At 37.4% G+C, this 24,275-nt stretch overlaps 2 protein-coding genes across 2 annotated transcripts; one reads left to right on the top strand and one right to left on the bottom strand.

Annotated features, from left to right (window-relative positions):
- Positions 1-830: 830 nt before the first annotated feature.
- On the top strand, positions 831-16,567 carry LOC145230331 (alpha-2Db adrenergic receptor-like). The gene is made up of 8 exons (XM_080095728.1): positions 831-1,426; positions 5,764-5,864; positions 7,898-8,023; positions 9,518-9,603; positions 9,807-9,988; positions 11,259-11,584; positions 13,805-13,940; positions 14,858-16,567. The coding sequence occupies exons 1-8, from the start codon at positions 938-940 to the stop codon at positions 15,035-15,037; spliced, it is 1,626 nt and encodes a 541-aa protein (XP_079951854.1). The 5' UTR covers positions 831-937; the 3' UTR covers positions 15,038-16,567.
- On the bottom strand, positions 16,428-24,215 carry LOC145230330 (xaa-Pro aminopeptidase 1-like). Its single transcript, XM_080095727.1, has 16 exons — positions 24,014-24,215; positions 23,638-23,763; positions 23,091-23,226; positions 22,602-22,681; positions 22,222-22,381; positions 21,895-21,976; positions 21,396-21,564; positions 20,863-21,003; positions 20,593-20,729; positions 20,250-20,321; positions 19,469-19,553; positions 18,735-18,885; positions 18,383-18,472; positions 17,726-17,802; positions 17,367-17,465; positions 16,428-16,974 (listed from the first exon to the last, which is right to left on the bottom strand). Exons 1-16 carry the CDS (start codon positions 24,128-24,130, stop codon positions 16,858-16,860), a joined length of 1,839 nt encoding a protein of 612 aa, XP_079951853.1. The 5' UTR covers positions 24,131-24,215; the 3' UTR covers positions 16,428-16,857.
- Positions 24,216-24,275: the final 60 nt, after the last annotated feature.

Genomic DNA, 24,275 nt, shown 5'->3' with positions numbered 1-24,275 from the left:
TGTTTTTTGGAATTAATTTTCGCTTTGTTTTTATAAAGATGTTAAACTTTTGAGTTTTGTCTACTACGAATTGTTTGACACGCCTTACAATGTTAGTAATGTCCCTAAAAGTTGTTGTATTCTGTCTTATCTTCTATTCAACATTTTTCACAATTAATACGCCGTAAGTAAATAGGCACACGCTGCAATCATTTTGTATCACAATTAGGGTGCAATTTTCTTTTATTACATCATTAGATTGTTAGAGGACAAAAGTAACTAGTATAAGAACAGACAAAAATACATTTTTAATATTATCGCACGTTGGTGAATGTCAGACTTAATTTTTGTTGGTAAAAATCAAACAAGCAAAGACAAAACTTTACGATATTTTTTATGCGAAATTAATAAACATATTTATGGATATAAAAGCATCCAATGAATTAATGCTAAGTTAGCTCCTGACAGTGCACACTGTTTTGACCTATATAAGGTCTCAGCAGTGCAGCTGGTGGTCGGATTGGCTATGATATATTGAAATCTGAGAACTCCTACCATCAGCGTTTCATTTAAACTTGTTACTGATCTAGCTAATTACTCCTGACCGTAAAGGGGAACGCTAATTTTAAATCGTTTTAATTTCGAGCAGCCACTGTTAAAAATAATACGGCAAAGGCCTTAAGCGTTCAGCTGAGAAATTCGTCTACCTTAAGTGACAACGACAGCCCGCTTGCGAAAGAGTGGTTCTAATCCACAAAGTAACCCTATTTTCCGCTTTATTTTGCACAATTTGCGAAGCGTGTTGCGTGGCGAATTTCATCCATAATTAATGAATGCCTGGCCTTGGTTTTATCAATTGTTTTTTCCCCAATAGAACTTCATTTGGTTTGTTAGTTAATATTTATGAGAAAAAAATTGGTATTTCGGTGCTTAAAGCTGATGAAAATTAAAGAAAACGATGAATGAAACAACTTTAGACACGCCTACTTCTTTTACTGAGCTACTTTTAAAACCAAACGGGAGCAACTGTCTTGGCAGCACGCCTGTACCTGGAGAAAACAGTACAATTGAACAAGTTGTCCTCACTATAGCATGCATGCTATTCTGTCTTGTCGGATTCCTTGGCAATGTAGCTGTCATCATTGTCATCTGTAAGGACAGAGTTATAAGCCGCCACAAACAAAACCTATATCTCCTTTCCCTTGCTGTGGCGGACGCAGCCCTTGTGGTGCTGGTCGTGCCATTTTCTTTCGCCAATGAGATACTACATTTCTGGCCTTTTGGTTCTCTCTACTGTCGAATTTACCTCTCAGTCGACATCATGTTGTGTACTGCGTCCATATGGAACATCTGCTTCATCGGGATTGACCGATATGTATCGGTTGCTTACCCAACCACCTACCGAAAGTTCAGGACCGTGTCCCGCATTCGGCTCTGCATTCTATTCGTGAGTAAACGCATTTCAAACATGCCATAACTATCTTTAGGACCCAATCATTGCACGCAAGACCTGAAGAGGCTTTTTATGACATCAAGCCGGTTTTCTAGGGACCAACGCCAGAGTTGTAAGCAGATCTAAAATTAGGACCACCACCCGGCCCGAACCTAAAAGGACAAGCCAAAACCAGGCCCGAACCTGATTTAATAAAAACAATGCCAGAATCAAGCCTAAATTAGGGAAAATGTGACACAAATGATGCCGAGTAAATTGATGCCATAATCAAGACCGTTTTAAAGAGACTCAATCCAAAACCCGCCTCAGCCGAAAAGCCCGGCCCGACTTACAACTCTTGTCCGTCCTATAGGCATCCCTCCACGCCGAGGCATATTGGCTACGAAAAACAACCTAACTTGTGGTGGGATTCGAACCCAACACTTTAACCTGTCGTAGACCTTTTTTATTACCTAAGCCAGGGGTTCCCAAACTTTTTTGGTCTGTGGCCCAAATGTCTATTTAATAGCGATTCGTGGCCCACCACGTGCTGTAAATTTGGGCACAAACAAAAAAATAACTCAAAAACAGGCGAAATTTTCCAGCAATTTATTTTTAATGAAATACATGCTCCTGAAATTTGGCTACAAGATTCAGAATTCTTTGCAAAAATTACGTTTTTTACCAAAATTACCAAAATTACGTAAACAGTAGAATCTATTCAAATGGCTCTGTGGCCCTGTGAAAATGTCTTGGTGGCCCACTACTGGTTCATGGCCCACAGTTTGGGAACCACTGACCTAAGCAAACTGTTCTGAAAACGTTTACATGGTTATAACTTATAACGAATTTTTTGTTCAGCCTTTTTTATTTTAATTGCTCAGCCTTTTTAAAAGTTAAAATAAAGAACTGAATTATCAATGTAATATAAATGCTTTAAATGCAACCTATTAGCTTTATATTAAATTTAGTTGTAATTTTTACGGTTGCTGCTTTTTTGCTTGTTTGCAATTAAAATTAAAAAGGCTTAACCAAAGTCTGTTAAAGTAAGTTAATTGAGACTATTCTATGGTAAGGAATATGTGGAAAAAATATTAAGACAAATTAAGCGATGTTAAAGGTACTTTATTTTGAAACAGTATACACGTAGGCTATCTGTATGTAAGTTTAGTGAGGAAAATATAGGGCCAAATAGACGTAAACGGCGACATGCTTTATTATTCAAAATTTTCGGCAAATGTTGATGCCATTATCAGTTATATGAGGGGCGACATCAGTTACACCGTACTTTATTATCTTCTGCTGTACGCTTGGTCTCAAATTTGACAGCTGCCTCAATCTCTGTTAAGGTCGCCTGGACTAATAATTCAAAGCGGTGTTAGATTGTCATCGCCACCTAAGCAGCTAAATTACTGTGAAAAGAGATAAAAAGGGCGATAAAATCTTTCATCAGGTTCCCGCGATAAACATCCTGAAGGGAACATGATATTTATGAAGTCGAAACACAAAAATACCCCTTGTGGCCTGTAAGTTCACAAGACACCTTGGCAGGGCATATATTGACTATGTGTGCTGCATTGACATTGCCAGCAGGGGTCTAATAGCGTTTTGGTGTAACTTGTAAAGTGGTTGATCGGGCAAGACCTGAATACGGTGACACGCCGTGTATTGCGTGCTCGGCTTTCGGCGATTTTCGACAGGTACTGGACAGAAAATTTAAGCCTCGTACACTGAATTTTTTTACCCGTCAAAAGTCTAATGTTTTGGATCGCACCGCCGAGAAGCGCCTAAAAGTAAACAATCGTGTCGCATTTTTGACGCCAAACCTATGATAAGCCTTTATTGATTGATTAGGAAGGGGCTCACTCACTCAGACGAGATAACACGGCCTAAAATTACCATGAAATTCGATCTTACCCACAGATAAAACCTAGATCGTTTCTCTGTGATAATTTCCAATGAAAAAACTCACTGATTTTGCGCCAATTTCGCTTCACCAAAATTGATAATTACTGTATGTTTTGGGCTATGGCAAGTACATTAACTGCTGTGAGAACAACATTTTGCACCTGGCGTGGTGTGTAACATCGTCTTGCAGCTGGTTCTTTTTGTGACGCCGAACAAATATATAACGATCAGCGGCGTAATTTGGGCCAAACTCCGGCTTTCGGAGTTCAATTCTCCCGAGCTGAAACACGATTTGTTAGCAGCTGGCGTCGATCAATAAATTTCGTCAACAAAAGTTGAGGCAGGATGTGGGGACATAAATAATAGATCACGCACACATTTGCCGAAAGAGGTTGCCAACATATTAGACCGCGAATCTTCAGTCTGTCGCTTGATTTAAAATAGACTGTGATGTAATCAACCAGATGTGCAACAGAGGTGTTTATTACTCCTGTGTAATTGAGGAGGCCGAATTTACAAATTCACTGTAGCATTTCTATTAAATATTGTCGCCTTAATCCACTATCGAGGTCAACGTGTGTTTGCGTGATAATTGAATGTGTTGATTGTTCAGTGATTCGTGGTGGATTCGGCTTCCTTTTAAGTGTTTACAGCACTAAAAATGCTTTATTACGAGAAATGAAACTGAAAAACATCATGTTTGTAAATTACAACCCGCCAAAATGTTTCTTTTCCAAATTTTGCGTTTGTCACAAGTATACACAACAGTTTTTGTTCAAAAGAAACTGGGCTATTTACTTCCACTATAGAAAGGGTAATTGTTGGTCAAACTATATGAACCAATTTTCGGGCAACTTTTTGCTTTTCCTATTTTCCGAGATGCTTTTATAACAGGGATTTTGACCAGGGGTATGTAGCGTTGGAGTTACGAGAATATGAGGTTTATAAGACAAAGACTGTATTGGCCTACTTGTAAAGAAAAAAAGTATAGTTTCGGTATGGTTTGACAACATTAATTAAAAATCACATAATATATATTGCCAAGTGCTTAATAAAAACTGTCGATTTTACTTTAGAATTTCAAGGTTAGCGGGAACGACACCCCTCCTTAAAAAAAGGTCGAAAAACCACTGCTTTATAACATGTTCAAAAAAATAATAATAAAAGGGTTTGACCAAAAAAGTGTGAAAATTTTATCAGTATATGTCATACATCACGGTTCAAAAGGTCCGAACTTTGCAAGTTTTGCTGCAGAGGAATTCGGTTGCAGAGCAATTGGTCATCAATCCCCATTAACTGTCATGCCTTGGTGACATTTGATATATTTTAGGAAGCTATAGCAACCGTAATCACACATTGGCAGGGTTAAAGCGATTTAAATATAACCTGTTGTTCGTTGTCCGTTCTTTAGCACAACTACAAATATTACCTTTGAATAGCAAGCCTTCGCAAAAGCAACAATATTTTTGACACCACCTTTGCGGTTTTGCGTTTAGCTTTGACGTATAATGGCGAAAGAAAACAACTGTTTGCCTTGCTTATGTACCCCAAGCCACGACCGTCGATAAATCGATTGACCTAGTGCGCAATGTGCCCCCCTAACATTGCTACCGTGTTGTACGCGACCACCGACAAAGACCCCCAAGCTCGCAGAACTTATCGTTAGGGGAAGAAAAAAATCGATTTTCCAACCACGTCCGGACCTTGGGAATACGACTTAGTGCTGATGTTTTCAACTGTTTTTATCTTCTAAAAGATTTTTATATCAGGGGTCCGGCAACCGTTTGATTAACGTCGCGTGCTAATTGCTTATTAAGTCGAAATAAAAAATGACTTACAGCGTATATCATGATTTTTTGCGTGTATTCTGGATTCCGGGAAGTGCTTGAATACGAACTCGCAAAATGGTTAGCGTGGCATGAAAAACCATCTCGCGTGCCAACCATTGGTTGCCCACCCCTAAATTATATTGATTAGTGATATGATGAAATACGTCACTAAGTCACCATTCTCCACAGTGAACTAACCACATATGATTTAAAGCATTTCACAAACGTTGACAATTATAACTCCAAATCGTTGAAGAAAGTTGTAAGTCGGACCATGCTTTTCAGGTTAGGGATTTGGTTTAAAAACACCGACTCGATTCGGGCCTGTTTTTACACCAGGCCACATTTGTGTCGTAAGATGGCAAATCTGTATTTCTGGCCAAATTTTAGCTCAACCCTGGCTTTGTGCTTGTAAGTTAAGGTTTGGTCCCCATATTTAGGTCTGCTTATAATTTGCGTTAAGTAATTTTGATGCACATTTGGGCAAAACTTGTTTTTTAAAAAATGCACATTTGTTTTGGTTTCAGTAAATATCACTATTTTGAATTTTTGATTAATTTTGGCGTTTAGCGGCTTTGAAAAGTTTCTAAACGTTACTTTTTTGTTTCACCACAGATCTGGGGTTACTCTGCTACTCTTTCTCTACTTCCGTTCTTCAGCGGAGAGACGAAGAAAATACACGGGGAGGAAAGTTGCTTCATCAACGATTCTTCCTGGTGAGTAAAACGTAACTCGTCTTGGCTTAACATAAAACAAAGATTAATTTGTTGGGTACTAAATGTCATTTTTTGCATGAAATCAAATATATCTGAACCAGAGTTGTAAGCGGGCTAAAAATTAAGCCCAAATTAGTTTTGAAAGTTATTAAAAATGCAAAAAAATTATGCCGAATGTGATGTCAGGCCCGATTTAAGTCCATTTTATTGAAACTCAAGCCCAAACCGGGCCCAAACTCGACCCGAACTTAGCCTGAACCCGACGCAAAAAGCCCGGCCCAGCTTACAACTCTGGTCTGAACCAGTGGTGGGATTCAGCCGGTTCGCACCGGTTCTTTCGAACCGTCTCACAAAATTTTATGAGATCAGCGAACCGGTTAGCATTACTGGATTCTGTCAATAGACTTTTTGTAACAGAACCAGCTGAGAAATATGACTTTTGTGATAGACTTTTGTGATAGCAGAACCGGCTGGCAAAAAAATTGAATTCCACCACTGGTCTGAACCATATTTAGGATAGTGTAGTCATGCAATTCCTTGTAAAAGCCGATTAATGATAATTGATTTTTGTGTCCTTTAAAATTTTAGCCCGTGTAGCTTTGGTCTTAACGGTGAAATGTCAGGAGTTCAGCCTGATTTGATTGGGTCAAAGGGCCGTGTGAGGTCGATGGCAATTTAGCACTTTTTATTAGCTCTGAGCTGCTAAGTTGGCCTTTAGGGTTGGATTATTTAGGTCAGATTCTGTTCGGGCAAACGTTTTATTAAATAGAGCTTGATTTGTGCCCGAATTCACACTTAGACAGACTTCAGTAGAATGTTCTACTTGGTAAATGTAACTTTTGAGTCTAATTAGAATTTGAAGTTACACAAAATTAGGGCCAGGTTTTAAACTCCTGGACTGTTGACTGTGCCAAAGGCAGTTTTCGTTGCTTTAAATCAGGGGTGGGCAACCTGCGGCCTGCGGCCCTTCATTAAAGGTTGTGCGGCCCGCATTAAAGGTTGGATTTCAGAAGTACTGGCAAACGAGTCCAATTAATACATATTTTTGAGCTGATTAATGCGCCTGGTGCTAGTTTTCGGCGATCTGGCAAAATGTGGCTACAATCAAATACGAATTAAACTTGTAGTTGAGCATATTTGGTAAGAGACAAAGCAAAATCCTTTGTGTTGTGCACATGTGCGGCCCGCGATCCAATTTTGACATTCATAATTGGCCCTACAGTAACAAAGGTTGCCCACCCCTGCTTTAAATGGTTTACAATTATTGTTAAATACATCATATTGGAAACAGAGTAAATGTGGATACGTTAGTATTAACGCATATTGTTGTCCAACTACTTGACTCTTACCCCTGAAATTCTTTCACAAATACGGTTCCATTTAATACAGATACGTTTAGGCAGTTGGAATTTCCAAGGACGCAATTTGTTGTAACGAGTGGTTACTTAACTAGGTCTTCCTATGTATATCACCGGTAAAACGTGGTCTACAGGAGCTCGAACGAAGGACAAACGTCTGCTTGCGGAAAATCCAACATTTGTAATGTGGCACATGTCAAAAAATGCGGCGTACTTCCCACAAACTTCACGAAAATCGTTGCTAACTTGTCTGAAGTAACGGTGACGAATTTGTACTTCAGTTGAAGTTCAAGCGCCTTAACCAGTACGCGGTTCAAAGGAAGTCGTAGAGCTTTAGTTTTAAGTAGGGCTGTGACTGTTCGGAATTTCTTCAATTGTTTACTGTGTTTCATGAACTGAACCGCCACCTAAGACCAGTTACAAAATTGTATGCTTATAGCTGGTCCTTTTTCCTTCTTAAGAAGCTAAAAAATACAGTAAAACTCAAATACATACCCATTTTTGACGTTTTTGAAGAGGCATTTCTGTGTATTTATTTATAGATTTTTGACTAAAATTTCACGAATTGTGATAAAACCAGCTGGAAAAAGTTGCAATTCCGTACAATTGTTCAAAGTCTTGTCGAGAACAGATAACCCGTTTACTGTTCTATAGTTTAAAGTCCGTTTTTTGTAGGTTCATCATTCTATCAACTTCTCTGTCCTTTTTCATTCCCGCACTAATCGTTTGGCCTGTCTACCTGAAAATTTATCTCGTCGGCCGGAATTTGGAGATCAAAAGACGGGCTAGGCGTTCATCCAAGTAAGCAACTGCGTCTATTTAATATTGTTTAAACTTTAACTAGCGTTTCTGGCAAATAAATTCGTAAATACTAAAGTTTAGGCCCCCTTTTCAAGTTGCGTTCACCAGGGTAAATAAAAAAGCACGACCTATGCAAAAACTACGCCCAAAATGGCAACAATATAAGCCATATATATTTCCAGAATGCAGCATTATGACGGAAAAAGTTGTGATTGTTCGATTTTATTAAGTGGTTACAAATTCATGCTGCTGGTTTAATTTGGCAGGGAACACTGTTCATAACCATTAAGCAGAAATGCAAAACAATACATTTGCCTACAATTCAAATCTTTTTCAGTAGACAATTTTAACCCAAATCATTGAATAGTTGCAAAAAATTATTTCGCCATTTTTTTGCAACTTATTTTCGTATTATGTTACATAATGAAGTGAAAACATTGTTACTGTAATTTCTTGGGTTTTTCTAGCACCAAAAACTGGTTACTTGAACAATTTTAGCCGTAAAACATCGCATAGTTGCAAAATTATCAAAAAAAAAAACGTGTTTATCAAAAGCAAATTAACGATTTTCAACCCAGGTAACTTTAAATTGCGTGAAAAGTTTAGATAAGAGTTGAATTTTCAGTCATAGTTCAATCGCAACGATATGGGAAATTACAGCGAACTGTCTTCGCAGCTTGAGAGACACGCCGAATTGATAATGTCACTCAAGCAGTTACTGTCGTCTTATCTAGCTTTTCAATGCCCAGTCTCATTTCAATTTGGTTGGGAAACGCAAAAGCACGTTCAGATCTTCTTACTGTCATCAACGGAAAGATGCAATGCACGTGCTTTGACATAGTTTTGAGAGCACAGTACAAAACAGCACACCTGAAGCTTAAAAAGCATTTCTCATTTTTTATACATATTTTACATGGGCTACTGCTGGCACGTCTAAAGAGTATTTAAAATGACCTGAAAGGCTGTCATCACGAGTAAAAGAAATGTTCAAAAATGGGAATTTCTTTGAAATGTTAATGTGTTACTAGTACTTACGGAAATGGGTGTGAACTATCGGCATAAAATGAGACAAAATGGTTTTGAGTTGGCATATTCTGTATTGCAATGACTATTGAATAAGTTGTCAAAAACACTGTTGATGAAAGTGTTACTTAAATCCAAGAAAAGTTTTTCGCGAGTCCGTATCCACAACACGAAATACAAATATATGTTTAAAATTTCATATTGTTTTCCATAATTTACACTTAGCCCACAGTGGGTACATAAAACTTTTGCTCAGGCTGAAACTATTTGCAGCCTTGAAAGATTTAGAAATACTTAATGGCTAAGTATGCGAGAAAAAGTAGGTAAAATCCACCCGTCGTGAACAAGACAAATGGGCAGTGACATTTTTGTTCTGCGTGTGGTTTTCGCAGATTAAAGCAACATAGGCTTCGTCAATTGTTGATGCAACAAACAGTCCGTTCTAAAACTATGTTTTCTATGTTGTTTTAGCATAGCGGACGACAAGACAGCCAGCCACTCAAAAAATTCACATTCTTGGCGGTCTAAAGGCAAGGAGCCGATGCACGAAATGGCAGGTGACTTAAAAGTAATGCTTTTGACCTTACCTCAGCCGGTTCGAATATTTTAGCTATTCTATGCCGACGTCTGGTCAACGAAGGCGATGTTATGATAAGGCTTTAGCGTCACCAAGCTTGTAGATTGATTTTTGCGACGAATAGATCGTATTTACGTTACGGCATCATTGGTGTGACGGGGTTTCTTTTGTGTTTGGCCACAGATGTACACAAAAGGGATTGCGCACAACAAGAAGAGACACGCAGTCTGCTGAAAACCGATGAACAGAAAAATCAACGCGCTCACAACAGAAACGGCTCGAAGGCCAGTTCACACGGACACATCGATAATTTGTCAACATCCCGGAATTTTTTGAAGCCTACCGACGCACTAACACCAATCTGTGTGAGTAATATACACATGTTTTCCCCTTAACAGACTTTGTTTTTTTATAGAAATTATCTGTATGTATTATATAATACAGTCCCATATGTCGCATATAAGTCATGATAGGACAACAACATATGATGTTTTTGAAAGAGGGGTTGATATGCATATGTATACTAGTATGGCGGCAACTATTCTGAAACGTTTGTGTTTTAGGCATGAGTCAGCAACTTTTTTCAGCTGCGGAGCGCAGTAGAGCTACTAAGTAACTAACACCATACCTTAGGGCAAACCCACATTTAGCTAAATTTTGATAGATGGCGCAAAGAGCTAAATTAATAACTTTGCAGCTAAAGAGGGTAAGATTGGGAACTAAGTTTCAAAGTTAGTTTTGAGGATTTTCTGTTGACGTAACCGTACCCCAACTCAATACTCCTAACCGTCAGCAATTTTGGAGTATTACCGTTTTAAATAGGCATCTGTGCCATCGTTTTGCGCCACCTATCGAAAATTAGCTATATGTGCGGCTGTCGCGAGGTATGATTTATTAGATTTTCTAGACTAGTAGATTAATTCATCATCGCCTTGAAAGTCTGGTGAAATTGCGGCATAAATGAGGCCAAGTGTAAAGCCACGCCCATCTTATTTAAGCCCGTACATTTGAACTTAAGCCCAAATCCGAACCCGAATCTAAAAGCTATACACCAGGGGCGGGCAACTTCTCCAGGTGGCGGGCCTTATATGGGAAAATGAAGTACTTGGCGGGCCAGATTCCTGAATCGATACATTAATCGCGTATTTATCCAGTAATTTAAAACGGGTTTTTGACCACCTAAACCAAACACAATCAAGAACGTCGCAATTACAACACAGTCCAAACAATCTAACTATAACATAAAATTATTCACCACAGCAAATTTAATGCATACACCACAGACTTAGATACTGCTGAAACACTGACTAGGCTACACGTATGGAAACGAAGGCAACCGTGAAAGCAGGCCACACACAAGGTTGGCAGTTATGTCGTAACAATGGATGTATGGTGCAATGGTAACAACGGCGGAATTTTTTGCTATTGGGGAGCGTTACTGTCCGTTACAACTATAATTTGACGTAGTAAGCAAGTAGTGGGGGATTGCGGCAGACTGTGGCCGCGGACCACATTATCATGTAAGACCAGAAACTGTCTGCGGGCCGGATCCGGCTCGCGGGCCGTATGATGCCCGCTGCTATACATCAATCGAGCATCATTTAAATTGAATCGTATGTTTCGACATTTTCACAGAACAATAACTTTGGCTCCGGGCGCGACAACTCACTTACTCACCACTCGATGGCGCGTTTCGACAAACGTACGTCATCAACCACCACTACTACGTCATACTTCACCAGTCCAAGGGTCAATGGGGTCAAGGATATCTATGGCGAACATCACGCCAAGAGCTTCTATAATGAGTGCATGAAAAATATATGCTGCTCTAATGAGTCTCTGGAAGATGTAAAAGAACCTGAAAGTTTCGTGGAAAATGGAAAATCCGAAGCCGAAACCGGTCGGTTAAGCGTTTCCCATGCAGGGCCGAGTATTTCGTCGGTGACAAGCAAAATTAAGAGGTATTGTTAGAGGCTAGATTCCACAGCAGTGTTTTCCAAAATTTTCAATTTTTTTTATAACTTATTAGATTTTAACCCTATTTTTTATAAAACGTATACTTTCAGTGGAAGAAGCTTTAATCACCGATAACGTGGTTTAAAGATTAAAACATAGTATCAATGAAAACGAGATATCGAAAAAGACCAAATACAGTTTTACCCCATTGTGTCTGTTGGGTGTGAGGGAAAAAAGTTTCTAAAAAAAACTGTAATACATTTGAGTGCGTGATTTTTCCCTATCATTCCATATCATAATAATTAAAAAACAGAAAACGTTTCTAAAGAGACTTTTGTTTCAGGAAATAACGGACGGAATAGTTTATAATAGGGGTGCTCGCTATATAAATGCTCCTAAACCGCTGTTTTTGATAGTAGGGAGTAACACTTAAACAACACAGTTGGTATCTTTACTTTAAAAAGCCTCAGCAAGCTTTCTTACAAGGTTGCAGGGTTTTTTTAAGGTTTGGTTTGGGTGACCGCTAAGTAGTTTTAAGAGACCGCAAGTGTTTCATTTAAATACCAAAAAATAGCCATATTTGCTTATTTGGGAAACCGCTGGAGAAATAACACCTAAAAAAACACTGCAGAAGGTTGCACTGACATCTTTATGATTCTAATTGTAACAGATGCACTGGTTACAATATAGTATCTGAATGACTTAAAATAGGTGCTACAGCTGTTACAGTCTCTAATTGTGGTATGCACCTTGTGGTACAGTTGTATGAGACCATTTTATCTATGGCGTAAACACAATGTTATTTTCAGTGTAATAGGATGCGGTTAACAAATGCTGGTCCAAAATGCGCTGTTGCACACAATGAAGGCTACCGTAATCATGTGACCTATTGATTGCAACCCTGTGGTTTTGGGGATTGTTGGCTGTCTCTGTTTACGCTTCTAGATAAAAAATGATAGCATTTATTAAGACTAATGTATGTTTTTCCGCTCCTAACCACTTTTTCAATACATTGTAACCGCATTTTTTGTCATATGTTAAAAAGCCACAAATTAAAAACGGGTAGACAACCTAATTTAAAGCGAGTTATGTGTACGCTTCGTGCAATTGAACCGTTTTGTAAACAGGGTGTGGGATATTCCCCTGAACGTAAACGCGTCAAATAGTAATTTTCAAGTGAATGTTTCAGGTCGATTTTAGGTTTTACGATAACTACGTTTATTTCCAAATAACTTCGTCAAATTTACGTATATGATTCACTTTAGGGCAACTGCTGGTTTTATTGGACACAAAATATTTAATGCAAGTTCACACATAACATCTATGTATGTTTGGTAAAGCAAGGTCAATAAGGGAATCCTGTTTTTGGGCATATTGTTTAAAAATAATCCCTAAATTGAAATGAGTGCATACATATAACTTTTAGTTTAATATCGTGAAAAACGCAATTAAGCCGTACGTGTATTTTGCACAGAACCAAAAAAGTTCTGTCTGTAATGTAATTTTTGTTTATGTGTATTGTTATAGACCAGGGATGACGAACCTTTTTAGTTGAATGGGTCAAACTTGATATCAAAATTCGAAAAGAAAACAATGTGGGTCACATATTTTATTATATGTCAATGTCAATGCAAAGATACTTGTTGCTGCATCTTTTCTGCAAGTCTTGCAATCCTAGGTAGTTTTCAGCTTAATACACGCAGCAGTCATATCTGAGCTGAGACGATTCCTGGCACTTGATTTTATGAAATTCATGTGTTAAAACAAGCATTATTATGAATATGTGGAACCGAACAGCGTCAACAAGGTTACAACAAATCGTTTCAAGTTGTATGTTCAAATAAACATATCTGTTGCCTCACGATTGACTCAACAATCTGTATTTTAAGACAATAGGCAATCTGGCAAACGGGTTAAAGTTAACTGCTGTGTTGCTTTTTAATCTTGGAAGTCTGGTAACCCTACCTATAGTAATAAATATAATTTTTTAAAACTACAAGTGGGTCACTGGAATTCACGTGGTGGGTCACTTTGTGATCCGCGGGTCAGTGGTTCGCCATCCCTGTTATAAACCAAAGTTTCTCAACCGTTTTTACCCTAAAGTGAACCTATGAAACGCCCTAATTTTCTAGTCGCAGTGTGTATTACAGACGCAGAGTATGAACACTTTTAAACATAACCCAAAATGTGAGATATAAACAATTTTATTTCATGTGATGTTTTAGGAACCGATTAAACAGAGAAAGCTTCACGTCACAGACAAGCACGTGTACAGCAATCACGAGGCGTGAAAGGAGATTCGTGATGATAATCAGTATCGTGATGGGATGTTTCATGGCCTGTTGGCTTCCTTTTTTCTCGGTAAGAATTGGTTCAAACGGTTCAAAAAACCAGGGCTGGCAATGATAACATCTACAGACCTTTACAGACGGGAAAATGCATTTGGTTTTGCGGGTAAATTTGTCCCTGCTTGTGTTGTATGACCCCTTCATACACCAGATTTGTTTGGTTAGCATTGAAATTTACACCTCAAAATAGGGCAACAATGTGTCACCAGCCCAAAAGTGTTTTTTTTTCTTTGAGGACACGAAATAGCTAGAGATTTACCACATTTCCTATTGTGGACGCCAGAAGCATTAGGGACGTTTGATAAACAGCCACTAGGGGTCAATGGGCCAAAACCTATTTTGCAAAATGTTGCGTAGGATAGAATAAAGCGATGTTTTTTGCTGCTTTTGAATAAATTTTGGTCGTTTTGCTTTGGAATATTTCCACTTGTAAACGCAAGCTCGTAATATGAAAGCATTCTAATTGTAAGGTTTATTCAGAACAGTTTAACTGAATATTTTGTGAATTGCTTGGTTGGTAAAACACTTTCGTATGTAAGAAATCTCTCACAGACAATAAAATGTAAAAGAAAGATTCTTACTTCGAATCAAGTTAATATTTGTAGACTGTTTAATAAAAAAATGTATAAAATAAAACTCATTTCTTAAAATTAACAGAAAAAACATAATTCGCCGTATAAAAACAGAATAACCAGTTTCTGTTTAAAAGCAAACATGTAGATTGGTTGGTTGTCTTATTCTTTATCTTGGTGTGAAAAACAACACCTGAATGCATTTTTTTGTAATTATGCGAGTTTGTATATTTCTTTCAAGTCAAACTATCAGTTTACAATACGAACAATCTTTTGCCCAGGGGCACAGAAGAGGCAAGATTAAAACCTAGAACCCTGTGAACGACTCCCCCTAATCATCGCTTGTTTTGTTTTTCAGACATACTTGGTGTATGCAATATGTCGGGAGTCTTGTTGTATTGACGATCAACTGTTCAAAGTATTTTTCTGGCTTGGTTATCTCAATAGCGCGGTGAACCCGATTCTGTACACGATTTTCAACAAAGACTTTCGTCGGGCATTTAGGCGGCTTTTTTCCCGACAAAGGATCGGAGTTTGAGTCTCCTAATCAGTGGCTCATCCCACCTCTTGGTAGCAACGAATCATTTTATAAATTTGCAAAAGAGTCACGGATTTTTTTTACAGTTTCTCATGGTGGCGGTTTTCCCGCCGAATTGGGCTGGTTTTTGACATCGAGTGGCGGGTTGATATAACTTGCGTTTTTTCAGGGCGGATTTTCAAAAAGGCTTTGTTGTTATTTTACATGCATTTTCACATGCACGCGTCTTTACAAACAGTTCAACAACGGTAAAAATGGACTCGTTTTTGGGCTTGTTTTAACTTAGTTCGCAGTTACGGTTTTGGGCTAGTTCTGACAAGTATACTTGCGGTTTCGGAGAGTTTGACCTGGCAATACTGAATTCGCGGATCCCTGGAAACTGGAAACGGAAACTACAGCAGTAAATGCCAAACTCATCGAATACCACAACGCATTTCGCGGGCCCGAGGAATACATTTAGTCAAAGTCCAGCGTCCATTAGCGTTACAGTAACCAGGTTTGCATTGTTAAACGTTACGTTCAAAGCCTATTTGGCTAGTTCCGATAGAGTTAAGTGAATCTGCAAACTTTTGTGTCCATCCCTCTTACAAGGTTTAGTTTGTCTCTTTCTGTAAATTCTTTTCCACAAAGTCGGTGTCAAGAGAGCTTTGTTCAACCAAGTTTCAATTGTTATGTTGAATTTGTGTTTTTTTATAAACCAAACGGGAAAACATACTAAAAATTCACAGTCATGCGCGCCAAACCGTTAATGTTCGGGCTAACCATTGTTTGTTGTTAACATTTACGCCCAAAAGCGTTTAAACGGAGCGCGTAGCAAAAAATTTTGATTAGTTGTTATTCTCAACACTTTGCACTTTACGTACAATGTAACGCCTTTTCGGATCCAAGAAGCAGCAACATTTTAGCGCACGAAAATCGTCGGTAAGTTCGTGCGCCTATCAATCATAAGTAGTCCAATACAGCTGGTATTTTTCTATGCTTGTTCTGTGGCGTTGCAGTCCAAAGTTTGAGCAAATGTTAATTACTACTAATGTTAAACTGGCTAAAAGTTTGCTAAATCCCCATAGGTGGCGTAAAAAGCACATTTATCTTTGATTTGAACTAAATTATAGGTTTGTGCTATGATTTATTATAAAACCACACCATAACCATCAGCATTTTCACGCAACTTTGTTTTTCAATTTTGCCAATAGTGCTCTTTGCGCCGCTAATCGGCATTTACCAAACTTTTAAATATATCCCTATTCGTTCCACCAATACAACTTATTTTCTTTATTCTATACTTGTTCAGTGGTGTGGCCAGCTAAAGTTCAGTTTGGGCAAATGTTTATTATACATTGTCCCTGGCTACGGTATTCCCCCTGTTTTAAGGCAAAGCAAAAAAGGCCGGAACGATTTGAAATCTTTATTGTGTAAATTGACTGCAATTTTGCAAAAGTATTTTTTTACATCGCTTCTAACACCTCTTGTTGTAACGGCAACGTTGGCGGTTTCAAACACACAAAAAAATAAAAATTACATTTCCTTGAATTCTGTGAAGCCCAAATCTCCACATACTCTTATATTGCAATCAAAAGCTGATTATTGCAAAGCAAATTACACAAAAAGGGAAAATGCCATGCATTTTTTAAGAAATGGGTCCCAATTTATGTTTTCTGAATCCGAAAGTAAGTGGTTAAAGGCTGTTTTTATTTTTTTATTCTTTAAAACTAAAAATGAGGTTGTGCTAAATGTCATTAGTCAGCACACAGCTTGTCAGGAATATCGCAATGCTAAAGTGAAAAATTAGTTGAAAATCAAAAAAAATCTAGCGAAGTTGGTTAAATTGGTTCTGTCTCCCGTATCAGCCAATCGTAGGTCGCCGCGTGTCCACCTTCTCGCAACGCCGGACCAATCACATCTCTGCAACGCTGATGATAGACGTTCAACCAAGCGATCTGAAGAAAATAATTTCAGTCAAAAATTGTCCAATGTGTAGTACAAAACAGTTATTTAAATCAAAAATTGTCAAATTGTTCAATCAGAAATCAGAATAAATCAAAAACTGTAATGTTTTTATGTCTTCAAATATGTTTCGTTTTTTACCCTCTATCACTTTAATATAAAACACGTAGGAAAATATAGTTCCCCACACTAAATAAAGCGATAAGCCTATACTTGCAACGTCCTAAAATAGATTGAACACATAATTTTATTATTCAGCAACCTAAGGTCTGGCAGGATCCGTAACTAGCAGGTTTTGTTAGTTAACTGCACCAATGGACGAATTAAAGTTCAATGAAAAAACAAACAAACATAAAATCTCTCATCACGAAATTCAAAACCTAACCTCGTCTTCGATTAACAAAGATTTGTCAATAAGCTTCTGCTGGATTGGTACAAGTGCAATCGACTCGAATTGAAAGAACTGTTTTCCCCTGAAATTGTGCTGCAAAAAGTTTCGTTATTTTACTTTGGAAAAATTGTTGACAGACTCACATTGATCGACAACCTAGTGCAGATGTTCTTTACATTATTTTTAAATTTAGCCCTTGGCAGAAGACAAAAATTGCCTCCAAACACACTAATATTGCTAAAAAAACATTGTCTTTTGATATTTACCCACAAACCATGCCACATTTACTCCTTAGGATAACTTATACCCCAGGTCAAGAATGGCTGATTTAATTAGTTGGGCATTTTACTTACTTTGGTTTCAGCTTTTTTGCATAGAAGTGCATTTTCGATACGAATTCCGAATTTTCCGTCTTCGTAAAAGCCGGGTTCTAAAAGCAAACACGTTTAAGGTAGTTTTTGACTCTGAAGTAAAACGAGTTCTGGACACCGCAAAGTGGATAGTCATCAAATCGTAAAATATACGATAACATATGCAACTTTGCTCTGGTAAAATCATGTAAAGTACAGCACAGTACTGGTAAATTAGGCTTGCTCCACTAAGCTGTGGTGCTCTGGGGATTTGGTAATATTAGGTGAATGACTTGTCATGTCGACAGCTATCTCAAAAAAACCGACCCAATGCATGATAGGTAAATTGACAGTGCACACTGTTTTGACCAGTAGGGTCTCATCAGTCCAGCTAGTTACAATACTTTGACCGCATTGGCTAGTGAATGCAGCTTACGGCACTCCAGTTTGTTAAAAGTAAAAGCCTGAAATTCAATGGTTCACCAAATCTGTTCAATACCGCAACTACGAATGAACTGAACATAATCTGTTTAAAAGATTTGGGCCATAGAAATAAAGAAGAATCAATAACCTGAGTTCAAGTATGGGGTATCTAGGAAACCCAGTGTCTTTTATTCGTAAAGCCACAAGAACAGTTTAACAAGCTGGGTCAGTACATACCGTCTGTTATCACCATTCCTGCTTTCAATTCAACATCTGAAGCAACAACCACAACTCTGTCGCTGTTTCCAATGTAAGTCCCAACTGGACCTAAAATATATTAGAGGGATATTATTCCACTGCAACTAAATGTCTTTTTTAATAGCAACTGCATTAGGCATGTAATTTTTAATAGTAAATATTAACTAATTCTTGCTAAATACCCACAACTTTAGCGATACGAATAGAACACACCCCATTATTGGTTTATTTAGCTGCATTTTTTTTAGCTTGGACATTCGTCAAAAGCGTTCTGAAGTTTAGCGATAAGAATAGATGATTCGTGCACAATCACCTAATGTGTGCTACTTACCTTCGTGAACGTTAAGAAAGCATCCCACGCCATGTCCTGTACCGTGAAGATAATCCAAACCTGCTTTCCATAAATGCATTCGTGCCAGAGTGTCCAGCCAATATCCCTTTGTACCAGCCGGGAACACTACTGAAGCCAGAGAGATGTGGCCCTGGACAAATACAACATCAACATTATTATATAAGTTTTGTCTTAACTATGTTACTGAGATACACACTGGATAGCTTTAAGTTTCCAAGGACCAGAATAGTACGCCAGTGGGTACGTTTGCCTGTTATGTATGTTGAAAACAGTTTTTAACGACGAACGCAAATGACTCCGTAAAAGGTTTACTAAAATATTGTTCAACAACGCATCGTTTTTGGTGCTTTACATAATTCTAGTTTCTTTAGTCTGCAACTGCTTATTCTATAGTGATTATGGTCAAAGATTTTAAAGGGCTTACAAGCCACGTTAAACGAATAAACGTCTTTAATCATCAAATATCGGCCTGTACTTGAGTTGAGTTGAGTTTAAGAACTTACAAAAACATTTATTTTCCTAATTCGATGGGGTAGGGTTAGGGTCATTTGTGTTTTTGTTTGTCTTTATTAACAAACACAATTAAACTAAGCCTTTACATGTTTAATCATTTTTGCCTTCATCAGGGCCAGGCCTTTTTGCTGTCTTTGACATTTGTTGTTCTGCCTTTGACAGGTTTATTATAAACAAAAACACGTAGGTAATTGACGCACCTTAAGGACTCTGGTAAAACACTCTTTTTCGTGGTCGGTCGGTTCCCCGAAATGAAGTGTCCTCGTTGTATCTGTGGTTCCGTCCCTTCAAACACACACAATTATATTACTTCATCTATGTAGTGTTGCCTGGAGGAGTATCCTGGCCGCCTTTTTGGGTCGATTTCGGGCTTAAGTTTTTGGTAAAAATTGGACCTAAATTTTAACGTATTGCGTCAAAAATGTTACTATCTTTATACGAATGTGCAACAGGTTTTTTTTAAGGTTTGGTTTGGGTGACCGCTAAGTAGTTTTAAGAGACCGCAAGTTTTTCATTTAAATACCAAAAAATAGCCATATTTGCTTATTTGGGAAACCGCTGGAGAAATTTGGGGGACCGTTTCGGTCACCTTAAAAAACACTCATGTGTACACGGTGTACTGCTTTATAGAGTGCAGTCATTTAGTCAAGTCAGGTTGAAATCGAATGGTCACAACTGGGCCTGTATAGCTTATATGGTAGAGTGCGAGTCCTACATAGGCTCCTGTCGTGGGTTCGAATCCCACCGCAGGCTAAATTTCCCAGCTTATGCCTTGTCATATGTGGAAATGGTTGGTGACCGGCTGATTCGGTACAACGCCTTCGATAGGCCTGGCGTACTATTATCTCGACGTAAAGTATGAAACCATCAAATGTCAATGCTGCTTTTGTAAAATTAACGCAACAAACACAAAAAGTAAATGATTGCAACGGTCAATTCAAAGATCGACTGAGATATAGGAGTAAATGAAACAGTACTTACATGTATTGGGCTCCTGAGTCACAAAGATACAACTCATCCTTTTTTACCGGTTTGTCATCATCAATGTTGGGGCTGCAATGAAAACGAACATTTTCAAAACGAACAACAGCTAAACAACATTCACATGTGTGAAGCTTGTAGTTTTAAATTACATCTTGGCCTTACGTGTATCCTTAGACCACGTTATAACCATTTTTCCAAGCAGTAAAAAACGATAAACCAAAAACGGGTCTGAATTTTAAATTTTTTTAAAAAACTTTTAGATATAGCTGCTCAGCGATAAACTCAACTCAACTACAAAATCAAGCGGGTTTTCGCTCAACAACTGCACAATGTAACCAACCTGTAATGTATGATCGCGCCGGAGGGCCCTGAGCTTGAAATGGTACCAAAACTCAAAGACACAAAATCATTTTCCTGACTTCGAAATTCAAGAGATTTGGCAGCAGCTGAACATTCGGTCACAGTTCCTTTGGGGACCTGATATAAGCGACCATGTTACAATCTTAACAATATAAAATTTATGTCAGAAATTATCATAGTACGCCAGTCCCCTTTAGGGCGAATTTACGTTTAATCTTGACATGGAAACATTTGGTGTCAGAAAACGTACCTCATTTTCCATCCAATGAAAATATCGACAAAGTGCAACGGCATCACGATTATTGGCAGAAACCATTCCTTCAATTTCCGTTTGGTTTTTAACACACTTCATCATGCTCACTGGGCTGTTGGACGTTGTTTGCCGATATTTCTGACAAAACAAGACAGCAAATAGAACGTTGTTGATATTTCTGAGTTTAGTTGTTTGAAGTTTGGCCAAATAAGCATAGTTGATACATCACTATTTCTCAGTATTCTGTAAATGTGTATTCAAAGGTATCAGCATTTTAAAAATAGTCTGTTACCCAGTAAAATCCCCCCAAAAGGTCAGGCTTAGTGTGAGTAAGTGTTATACTATTTTTTGGACATGTTTTATGTATTAGGAACACTATACAAGGACTAATTTAGTCAAAAACATAACTGCCAGAGAACCTGTGTTTTATGTAGTACATTTCATTAAACAAGTAAAGAGCCAAACAATTTAAAATCAGTTACTATGTCGTTTAGCATAAAGGTCACTTGTATTCTTATTCGTTTTTCTACCTTGTAAATTGAAGACACAATTGCATGACTAGACCCTGAGTTAAGCCAGGTTTTCTCCGACGCACAGTTTTGTTCCAGAAATGAGATTATTGAGTCGTACTTGTGAACTTCAACTGATGGGAGATGAGCCTGAACTTCTGGTGTCAACCTTGCTTGGTCAATGAACAAACTGAATAAAAGAAATTTCAGTATTCATTTTATTGCACAAAACTCATTAGAAATACAGAAAAATCCAGTTAATTGCATGACCAATTTGGCAAAAAATAAAAATATAGCTATAGTTGGGACAATTTCAGAACTAAACTCATAAGCAATACAGATTTATCCAGTTAAACACGAAAACAAAACTTTTCTATGTTATTGACCGGATTATGGAATTAAGCAGATAATTTGTTTTAAAAATAGCTGCAGATGAGATTTTTTATTCCTACACAATTAAACATTATATATATGCAACTAACCAGTTTGCTACTAACTGAATTAGTCTAGTTATACTTACTGAACAGAATTCAAACCAATGACTGTGTAGGCAAAAAATACTGGGTTGTATTCTATGTCCGATGCACGCAAGTTGAAGAGCCCTAAAATACATGGGCTGCAAATCTTGCAGTTCTATTTCCAAAACAATTTTAGGCAATAGCTCAAGTGCATACTAAAAATTGATTTGTGATCCACTAAATGGTGCAAAGTTTTAACAAACAAATTTTGTGGTGGTTAAACATTGACATCAGAATATTGACATAATTTTCGTTATTTCATAGATGCAGCACTAGCAGTGTTTAAATTTAAAAGAAAATATGTGAAAAAGAGTTCAGCACACACTTACAAGCAATGTCATCCAGAGCAGTAACAACAAGCCATTTTGATTCCTTTTCCTTCATTTGGTTTCTAAGATCCTCAATCTTTTCTGAACTTGTTTTCCCAGTTAAGTGATCTTTCAATATTATGAGACTTGAAGAAGGCGCTGCTGGCTTGTTTTCCCAAACCTAAAATTTAATGGCGTTGAGTTAAATTTATTTCGCTTGGTGAAAGAAAACATAGCCACACCATTATACCAAAACATTTACAAACAAAAATATAGCTGCTCAATGTAAAAATCAGCACTGTTAATAGATTAGGAAAAATGCGGTGCAGGTATACCATATTAAGGGGCATTTCATAAGCTTAATATTGAAAATAAAAGAATAAGTAACATAAATTTTTGACCTTATCAACCAAATCATCAGAAGTCTCTACTAGTTTATGACCTTCCTTTTCCAAAGCATTTTCCATCTTGGACCATGAACCTATGTAGTTTAAAATATTCTTACTTCCTTTAATTTGAGTTGCATGTTATGGTTTAAATAGCAAACCAATCTTTGAAAGTTTGATATTATATTTGTGTTTATTAGTTAATGTTATCAACTCAATGATATTACACCAGCAAAATACTTATAATGCAGAGAGCTAAACTTAAAGTATTTTTTAATGATAAAACCTACTTGATGTATTGACATTACTTAGTTGACAATTCCAGCATACTCATTTTTGGTGGGAAAAATTGACATCTGCAGTGGTTTGTAGTACGAAATACTCAGACTGGCTTGAGTATTGTGAAATTGTCAGCTAAGTTACGTCAATATATGTAACTGGAATTGTCGATTGAGCATTGGTGGATCAGGACGATTTCTGCTTTAGTACAATCTTTAATCTTACTTGATGAATATAGAAGTGGGTTTACACCAACATAAGAACTTTCTGGGAGAACTTTGCAAAGCCATTCTTCAATTGTAGGCGTGTCTTTCATTCCCATTTTCATCAACATCCAGTTTGAATCCAACTCAGTTTCAGCCTGAAATATAAGATTTGTGATATTACATTTTGTTTTTGTAATAAATCGGTTTACCCTTATTACTGTAACATAGAACACATTTCTGTTTTTAATTTTTAGCACAAAAAGAAATTGAAAAATCAAATCACATGCTAATACAAATATTCTAAAGTTTGAATTTATTTTTTATTACAAACAAAAACATAAAGAATGCATACAGTAGTATACAAGAAACCAAGACAAGAAAACTTTTTGATGAACTTTCATTGTAATACCCACTAACTACAAATTTTTCGCAAAGCTTCTATGGTTTAACAAAGGGTAATATTTGTTATCTTATGTAGAAACTAACTGCCCGGCAACTCTTGTGTAGAAATTGTACATAGTATATAATCTGTATGATATGGTACACAATCTAGAAAATGTAAAAACCTGCAGAAAGTATCGGCCATCAGTCCACAAAGCTGCTTTGTCCACAGTTACAACTGCTGTTCCTGCAGAACCAGTAAATCCTGATATAAATGCTCTCCGCAAGTCACATGGTGCAAGATATTCACTCTGCAAGTGAATTGTAACAAATATGTAAAAGCAATTCCAACTCAGCATTAATACAATTCTGAGATTAGGGGTTCAAATTTTGATTGGCATAAAAATGTTTAAAAATGGTAAAGTTGGGCAATTTTGGAATTAAAAACTGATAAAAATGAGAATTTAGACTACTAACCACTAATACAGACAAACTTCACTTCACTGAAATCACAAAATGTACCAATAATTAAAAAAAACGTTACATAAATGCATCACCAACCTGGTGGGCATCAGACGATGGAACGACAATCGCATTTACAGCGTGTCCTGCTTTCGAACCGGTTTTCATACAACATCTTAACTTGGTCAACAAAGCTGTGGTGTCCTTAACTTTCATATTAGTTGCTTATATATTGCAAAAACTTTAAAATAATAACCCAAGTCCAAACTACAGCTTGATTTTAAAAAAACACTCAACTATGTCAAAATTTACTCACGGGAATTTCCCTAAAACGTCACTTTGCAAATAAATATTTTTTAGG

This window comes from Phallusia mammillata, chromosome 5 (assembly GCF_965637545.1).
Source record: "Phallusia mammillata chromosome 5, kaPhaMamm4.hap1.1, whole genome shotgun sequence".
Taxonomy (NCBI): domain Eukaryota; kingdom Metazoa; phylum Chordata; class Ascidiacea; order Phlebobranchia; family Ascidiidae; genus Phallusia; species Phallusia mammillata.
This window is presented reverse-complemented; position numbering and strand designations above follow the sequence as displayed.

Coding starts and splice junctions, on each gene's coding strand:
- LOC145230331 (XM_080095728.1), top strand. CDS start 938: ATGAATGAAACAACTTTAGACACGCCTACTTCTTTTACTGAGCTACTT. Junction 9,604..9,806: donor GCCGATGCACGAAATGGCAG/GTGACTTAAAAG, acceptor GTTTGGCCACAG/ATGTACACAAAAGGGATTGC. Junction 13,941..14,857: donor GTTGGCTTCCTTTTTTCTCG/GTAAGAATTGGT, acceptor TTTGTTTTTCAG/ACATACTTGGTGTATGCAAT.
- LOC145230330 (XM_080095727.1), bottom strand. CDS start 24,130: ATGAAAGTTAAGGACACCACAGCTTTGTTGACCAAGTTAAGATGTTGT. Junction 21,004..21,395: donor TTGTGTCTTCAATTTACAAG/GTAGAAAAACGA, acceptor TTGTTTTGTCAG/AAATATCGGCAAACAACGTC. Junction 16,975..17,366: donor CTTTGTTAATCGAAGACGAG/GTTAGGTTTTGA, acceptor TATTTTCTTCAG/ATCGCTTGGTTGAACGTCTA.